This window comes from Fukomys damarensis, unplaced genomic scaffold, assembly GCF_012274545.1.
Source record: "Fukomys damarensis isolate Sample0158 unplaced genomic scaffold, DMR_v1.0_HiC HiC_scaffold_25, whole genome shotgun sequence".
Lineage (NCBI taxonomy): Eukaryota > Metazoa > Chordata > Mammalia > Rodentia > Bathyergidae > Fukomys > Fukomys damarensis.
The window spans coordinates 16,034,652-16,042,421 of record NW_022900937.1 but is presented as its reverse complement, the minus strand read 5'-3'; the positions used below and the strand labels follow the sequence as shown (position 1 = coordinate 16,042,421).

The 7,770-nt window shown below is 54.9% G+C and overlaps 2 protein-coding genes across 2 annotated transcripts; one reads left to right on the top strand and one right to left on the bottom strand.

The window, feature by feature from the left end:
• The first annotated feature begins 3 nt into the window (after positions 1-3).
• On the top strand, positions 4-4,952 carry Ppib (peptidylprolyl isomerase B). The gene is made up of 5 exons (XM_010641179.2): positions 4-111; positions 855-968; positions 1,547-1,640; positions 4,165-4,349; positions 4,787-4,952. Exons 1-5 carry the CDS (start codon positions 4-6, stop codon positions 4,907-4,909), a joined length of 624 nt encoding a protein of 207 aa, XP_010639481.1. The 3' UTR covers positions 4,910-4,952.
• On the bottom strand, positions 4,948-7,768 carry Snx22 (sorting nexin 22; the record flags this gene model as incomplete). The annotated part of the gene is made up of 6 exons (XM_010641295.3): positions 4,948-5,641; positions 5,995-6,062; positions 6,290-6,325; positions 6,644-6,738; positions 7,298-7,402; positions 7,664-7,768. Coding segments are annotated over 6 exons (531 nt in total), but the record flags the coding sequence as incomplete, so codon positions are not given.
• Positions 7,769-7,770: the final 2 nt, after the last annotated feature.

Here is a 7,770-nt window from a genome sequence, read left to right as displayed (position 1 = left end):
AACATGAAGCTTCTCTTCGCCGCCGCCCTCATCGTGGGTTCCGTCTTCTTCCTGCTGCTGCCGGGACCCTCCGCGGCCGACGAGAAGAAGGGGCCTAAAGTCACCGTCAAGGTCTGCATGCTCCTCTCCCGCCCCGCCCCGATCCGGCCTAGGCGCTGCTGGCCATGGGTGTCCGCCGCTCGGCCTGGGCGTCCTTGGCTTCAGCTCAGCCTCTCCCTGGACTGGCGGTAGCCTCGTAGCGCCTGGACTATCTGACACCCGAGCCCAAGAATGACCCCGATTCTCCCCGACATCCCCTGACCAGGATCCTCCCCGGGACACCCCTCGCTCTGTCCTGGGACTTCTCAGGGCTTGAATGCCCGGCGAGGGCCCGCGTTGATGGCCTCGGAGCAGCCTTTATGCTAAGACCCTGCAGTGCTGGGGAAATGCCCAAAACATCTGGCCCGCCTCGCCTTCTCTCCCTTTACCCCAGAGCACAGTAAATATAGCTTAAACTTGCATCGTGAGTTTAGATTCTCCTCCTTTTTAAATGTTTATTTATACGGGCACATTTACTTGAAGCAAAGATATTACCTTGCAGTATAAGGAGAGCGTGTACAAACACATGTTTCGAGTAAAGGGTTTTATGCTTTCCTTAGATTTTTCACAGGATTTTTGCCACCAAAATCGTATTCAGAACCACTGCTTTTAAATATGGTTCAGGCTGGACACACTGCTGTACCCCTCTCGTCCCAGGTACTCGGGAGGCTGAAGTTTGAGAATGGAGAGTTCAAGGCCAGGCTTTCCTCTCGTCTTGTTCTCTCCCCTAGGAATGCCCCCTTCACACTGAGTTTGAAATGATCTCTTTTCCTCAGGTGTATTTTGACCTTCGAATTGGAGATGAAGATGTGGGCCGGGTGGTCTTTGGTCTTTTTGGAAAGACCGTTCCAAAAACAGTGGATAATTTTGTAGCCTTAGCTACAGGAGAGGTAAGTGGTTGGAGCAGTGTTTGTCACTTCAGTGTAGCAGAGGTGGCAGCAAACTGGAGTGCCTTTGCTGAGGACTGACTGTGGCCCTGGGGACCCTTATTGCCACTTTAAGTGTAAAGGGCCCAGAGTTCCCCTGGGAGACTTTTTCCTGGGATACCACACTGGGTTTCAAGAAAACAACAGCACCCTTAGCCAGCTGTGGTGGTTCATACCTATAATCCCAGCACTCCGTAGACTGGGTCAGGAGGACTTCTGCAAGTTCAATGCCAGCCTAAACTACATAGCAAGACCCTGTCTCGTTGCATTGGGCCAGCAACTGACCTTTCTTCTCTGTTTTCTTCCATTTGTTCTTGTGATTAGAAGAGAAGGGAAAGCCATTACATGACATAGGATTGTGTAAAGCTGGGAACTGCACAAAGGTAGAGGAAGGTGCACTCTCAGCCCTTCCTGAGTCTGTGCTCCATGCCGGCCGGCGGTGGGGTCTCTTCTTGGGGCAGCAGTTGCAGTCTGCTTTCCCTTGGGATGTTTGATGTTGCATGCTTCCTCATGGTACCTCCTTGCCTTCTCCTTTTTTCTAGAAAGGATTTGGCTACAAAAACAGCAAATTCCATCGTGTGATCAAAGATTTCATGATCCAGGGTGGAGACTTCACCAGAGGAGATGGCACAGGAGGTAACCTTGGGGCAGAGGAGGCTGCCAGTGTGGCCTCCAAGGTGGAGGGCTGGGCTGTGGGGGACAGGCCAGGTTTCTTCTGTCCCAGACTTCAGAGACAGGCATCTTGCCTACACAGTGACAGCTGTCCCATGCCGAGCAGTGGGGAACATCAGAAAGAAGAGGAAGAAAAAGGGTGAGGTGGACCCAAAGGGTCTCTCTCTCAGGTACAGACCTGGAGTCCACTCAGACCTGCAGTGGGTGACTTTTCCCTGCTACTCTTCAGGATGAGGCTGGAGGGCTGGTGTGGCAGCAAAGTACTGGCCTATGGGTGCGAAGCTTATGTGCCCCAGCTTGGAGGCCCCAGCCAGTGTGCTAGGAGCGGCTGTCCTTGGTGGACCCCACCAATGATCGGGATACTCACAGAAGGACACCTTGGGCTAACTGCTTAGATGCCCAGCCTACTATTTCCTCAGACCCCAGGAAGCGGGTGCCAAGCGTAGAAAGGCCAGCAAGGCCTCTCTCTCTCCCTCTCTCTCTCTCTCTCTCTCTCTCTCCCCCCCGCCCCCGATCAATTGTTGACAATTCCTTAGTGGGCCATACAACACTTAGGACTCAGGCTTTCTTTGCTCTAAAGTTATTCATCATTGAAGTAGGAAGAAGTAGAAGCCTTGAAAGCTACTTAGCAACACAAGACTTGAGAACTACCTAAAGACAGTGGTGCTCATGGAGTCAGACAAAGCTGAGATTGAACCAGTGTCTGCCACCCTTTTACTTTGTATTCTCAGACAAGGGAGTCCTCCAAGCCTCTGTGTCCTGTTCTATACAGGAAGTGGGGTAAGGATGGTGGGCATGCAGAGGCTCGGGTGAGATCATGGGTATTAGGTGCTTAGTGTATGGTGAGTGCCTGATGAGATCTGGCTGCAGGGGCCAGGAAGTGGCCCTGTGAATGGGAGAAATGGTTCAGAATGGACATAGAGGGGGTTAAACTGAGAGCCTGGCTCTGTTCTGCAGCAGGAGCTTGGCAAAGGGATGGTGGGGCTGGAAGTAGAACACGTAAGGTACAGAGGGGTACACTTTAGCTAGAGGCCGGGCTCTGCACTCTAAGGGTTAGGGTCCTGCTGATGGTGTGGATGGAAGGACGAGCCAGTCACAGAGGGTGAGATGTGGCAGGGTTTAAGTTGTGGCCCTGAGGGCCAGCTGCTGCTGAGGTGGTGTGCAGCTGTTCTGTGGCAGGGCAACCTGAGCCCAGAGCCCTGCAGTGTAGCTGTCTGGGTATGTGCAGGCACCTGGGAACCAGGCCACCCTGGTCTGGATTCCAACTCTGTTGCTTCCCAGTTGGGTGCCCTTTGACCGCTGTCTGGTTTCTGAAATAGTTATTAGCTTCTGGCTCAAAGATGGACTGTTAGACTGAAATGCCTGGAACAGTCTCTGTTCATCTGTTTATCCACCAGGGATTGTAAGGGTTATCGGAAGGACGAAAAAGGGAATCCATGGAGTGGTGACAGCAGCGTACAGAGGAAAGGTTGCCAAGAATGGGATCTGGAAGGCAGGATGCTGATTTTACTGGCTTTCAGGTGTACTCCCCTTTGGAATTTGGGAACATGCTTGGAATTAAGGATATACTGTCGGTTTAGGATTTTCTGGATAGCAGCAATAACTGAGATCCTGTGATTGACTAAGGCTTACACAGGACCCTCACATGGGAGCAGCCCAGCCAGGAGGCACCACGGGAAGGTGGCCACCTAGCCTCTGCCCTGCTGGCACACAGGTCGTCACACCCCTACCCATCAGCCATCCTTGGCTTTCAGTCTGACCACTAGGGACACAGCCAACACTATCTCCACAGCCACCCTCAGTTGGGTAGCTTCCCAGAGTGCAAATGATCTCTTTTAACAGTCTTTCTCCAGGCATTTCTTGAATCCACTGAGGCAGCTGAGTCTCCCAAAAGGTGACAAAGAAAAAGAAGGGTCTCAGTGCTTCTCTCCTGGCTGGCTAAGGTGACATAAAGAACTGCACTCCGTATCATGCACCCCAGCCCTCGACCCCACAGGGACAAACTTACAACACAGATCCATTATTGCCTTTTATTTTATGCTCATTCCTTGCAAGAAGCTGTAAGAGTATCAAGAACTCAAACAGCAGCCTCTCTCTGTGGCCTCTCCCACCTCTTTGTACCCATCTCTGTACTGCAGCTGGGCCTATCTTATCTTCTGTGCTCTTTAGAAGCCCAACCAGTCAGCCCGAGTGAATGTCTTCCACCGAAGTCCCTCAGGTCACCCCCAAGGTGGGGCCAGTGGGTCTCCAGTCAGAAGCCATAACATCATCCGTCCATTGTGCTGTCCTTGACATCACCCACCCCGTCTTGGTCAGCAAGGTGTAGCTCCAAGGCTAGAGGATGGGCAGGGGCAGCCTCTTTGTGCCCAGGCACCACTCACACTTAGCCTGGCACAAAGGACTGGTTGAGCTGCTTCAGATCCTCACTGCAAAGGTCTGCCTGGTGTGAGCTAACCCCTCTCTCCAAACTGCTCTGCCCTCTTCCTAGGCAAGAGCATCTACGGCGAGCGCTTCCCAGATGAGAATTTCAAGCTCAAGCACTATGGCCCCGGCTGGGTGAGCATGGCCAATGCTGGCAAAGACACCAACGGTTCCCAGTTCTTTATCACTACAGTCAAGACAGCCTGGCTAGACGGCAAGCACGTGGTGTTTGGCAAAGTTCTAGAGGGCATGGTGAGTCCTGGAGGCCGACCTGGGTTTTATCCCATCTCAGAACCCAAGCAACAGATGCAGGGCAGTATTCATGTCCCCTAACCTAGGGGTAATCAAGAATAAACAGCCCACACCCAGCTAGGTGGGAGGCTGAGACAAGAGGATCCTGCTTAGAAGTGTGAGGCCAGCCTAGGCTATGTAGCAAGAACTAATGGAACCAGCAGAGCCCAGACAGCTTGTTGAGAACCCAGAGCTGCAGGATCCTGTTCATCACTCACTAAATGGGGCTGTGCGGGGTCTGGCTAAACATGATGTCCCTGAGAAGCTGTTAGGTACCTCACTGTCCAGTCACCCTCTGCTCCTCCTTACCCTCAGCCTGGCCCAAATCTCAGGGTTTGTGGGCTGTTTGTCTCTGGTGGGTTTCAGCCCTCCTCACTCAACCCACCTTCCCTTCGCAGGAGGTGGTGCGGAAGGTGGAGGGCACCAAGACAGACAGCCGGGACAAACCCCTGAAGGACGTGATCATTGCAGACTGTGGCAAGATCGAGGTGGAGAAGCCCTTTGCCATCGCCAAGGAGTAGGGAACTAGGGGCCTCTGCCCTGTGTGTGACCATCTGCGCCAGCCCCGCTGCCCTCATGAGGGTGAAGGTAACCCAGCCCCAGGCTCTGTGCTTTATTGGCCCGGTGCTGGCACCTGACCAAGCGGACCACTTGCCTCACATTATGCAGGCCCAATTTTGTAACAGTCTACTGGTATCAATGCTGACCAATAAAAAAGTGGGGTTTTTTAATAACCTGTGTGTGGGCTGGCTCAGGTCTGTAGTCCCCACCCCGAGTCTATCCCACTGTATCAGGATTCTGCTGTGACAGTGGGCGTTTGCCCTATCCCTAGACTGCCAAACTTTGTAAGCTACTGTGCCTCAGCCTTACTGCACCCCCCCTTCTGTACCTATGTCTCCCATCCACCTCTTAAATTTTCTTTCCCTTTATTCCTCATCTCCTTGCCCTGCCTTGGCCCCTGGGCGCTAAGACCACCCCAGCCAGGCATGCCCACTTCAGAGACTTTACAGGACAAGGCATGGTAGATTCCTGGGTCCAGGACAAAAGAAACAGCCTTGGCTCCTTGAGTGGCCCTTACAGGACTGAGGCACATGGCTCTCCTCACAGGTGACCCTGAGGCTACTGGACTCATCAGGGCATGAGTGGCAGAGGAGCAGGGTTACAGTCAGCCTTTTGCTGGGCTGGTGCTGGGCTGGTGCTGAATCCGTAGAGGCCCTGGAGCACACCGTTCACCACCACATCAGGCAGAGGCGCTGCACAAAGTAAATGGAGGGCGTGGCATGGGACAGGCCTGCAGCTTCCTGAGCTGCCAAGGTGGCAGATTCCAGTTTTCGGCCCTGATGAGGCATTGGCGTTCCAGGCCATGTTCTGTATATGTCACCTTGGTGTGGCAGGGTGCTAAGGAATGGAGACCAGGGGAGCAGGCCCATCTCACTGGTGTCTGTGAAGGCCACATAGCTACAGGAGCAGCATACAGTGACACCCAAAAGGCAGCAGGAGGGAAGACACTGCCTGAGGGCCCTAGGAGTGGAAAATGGTAAGGGCACCCCCAGCCCACCCCGGGATCCAGGCCCTGAATACAGACAGGTCAGAGGTGCCTCCTCACCTGCAGAAGGGATGCAAATGTAGGGGTCCCTGCAGAAGCTGATGACGGGCCGATGGTGCATCTGTGAGCTGGGTGGAAAGAGGCTCATGATCCATGGAGTAGCAGGGAGGTAGGGGAAGTCCCACATGCTTGGAGACTAGGGACAGGTGGCCAGGGACCCACAAAGTGAAAGGAGTTGGGAGAGGGGGCAGGAGGCCGCCGAAGCCAGACACGGACGGGCCAGATGCTGCAGCCAACCTTTTCGCACATGGCCACCAGGGGGCAGCAGATGGGCACGGCCAAGGCTTTGACTTGCCTGCTGTTGTTGCTAGGCAGGAATTCCCCCAGGGTGCTGAAAGAAGAGAGGCTCTGTAAGCTTTCTGGGGATGCCCAGGGGGAGGTGAGGAAGGGGTGGAGACACAAGCCCAGAACTTCAAGTCCCAAGGGACCAAGCTTCTATTTGTAATGAGCCCAGTTCCGGAGGTGGAGGCAGCTGGGGTAACCAAGGTTGTCCAAAATCAGTCTCTCCACCAGGGTCAAGAAAGCCACAGTGAGAGGTCAGGTCTCAGGAGGGAGGACCAAGCTAGGGCTTGGCCAATGGGAGGAGGGAAAGGGCTCGTTTATCAAAACCCTTCCTCACTCACTGCCAAGAGCCCCTGGCCCTTCTCACCCCCAGCTGCTGGCCTTGGGGTCCACTGGGAAGTGTCGGAGTCTCAGGAATTCCAGTAACTCCTTGGGCACATCTTGGTTCAGGTACAGGATGCCCTAGAGAAAACGACGCAGGAAACCTATAATCAGACCCAGCTACTAATTAGCAGAGCCCAGGGCTAGTGAGAATGTGAGGCCCTTTGTTCTGAAATAGTGAAGATTTCCAGAGAGCAGAGCGGAGCCTTCAGAGCCTTCAGAGTGCTGGGTCCTGCTGTGGCTGCACAGGCTGGTTCCCCATGAAGTGCCGAGCTATGACTCCTCATCCTTCTTGTGGGGAAGATCCCCACTTTACATCATATCACCAGAGCGGCCAGGGCCTTACCCTAAAGGGAAGACTACCTGCCTCCTTGGTGCCTCACTGTGAGCCTTTCAACAACCTAGAGAGGGTCGCAGGGACTCATTCTGTCCAGGACAATGACGGTGTAGTGAGTAACATCCTCGAGTTGTGGGAGCCCTCCCAAACCCTTGCACCTCTCTGTCTGGGTTCCCCACCCCCTCGTCCGGCTGGCGAGAGGTTCCCGAGTATGCCCCCTCCAAGCGCCTGGATAGAGGCACTAGAGTATGTTCCCCCACGCCCGGATGCACACACCCGGCCTCCCCCGACACACACACACACCTGGATATAGGCCTCCAAACCCTGCCGCCGCTGTTCCAGGCTCCTGGTCCTCCAGTTGGGCAGGCGCTTCGACGGGAAGTCTGGAACTTTGTACAGTTTCTTGATCTGCGCAGAGGTCACCGAGGTGCGGCTACAGTGTCTCCCCACAGAGCCCTCCAGCCTGCTTCATCCTAAGCTGAGCCAGTCCTCCCCGCAACCCTGAGGCTCCAACCCAAGCCGACCCTGATGAGTGGTGTTGGTGGTTGGGATAAGGGTGAGGAACGCCCATAAGCGGGCTGGGCGCACCAGGACAAGGTCAGAGGCGACTGGCGTCGCCCTCGCCCGCCCAGAAGGCTGGGACCCAGCTCTGGAGCCCGGCCGTCTCACCCGCTTGTGCAGCGCGTGGAACTCGCTGTAGCGCCTGTGCACCCAATGCCTCCGCCCGCGGCACCGCACCTCCACGCGGAACACCTGGCGGGAGGCGTGCGTGAGGC

Excerpts from the sequence above, each read along its gene's own strand:
- Ppib (XM_010641179.2), top strand. The coding sequence starts at position 4 with ATGAAGCTTCTCTTCGCCGCCGCCCTCATCGTGGGTTCCGTCTTCTTC. Across the intron at positions 1,641-4,164 it reads CAGAGGAGATGGCACAGGAG|GCAAGAGCATCTACGGCGAG; the intron begins GTAACCTTGGGG and ends CCCTCTTCCTAG. Across the intron at positions 4,350-4,786 it reads GCAAAGTTCTAGAGGGCATG|GAGGTGGTGCGGAAGGTGGA; the intron begins GTGAGTCCTGGA and ends TTCCCTTCGCAG.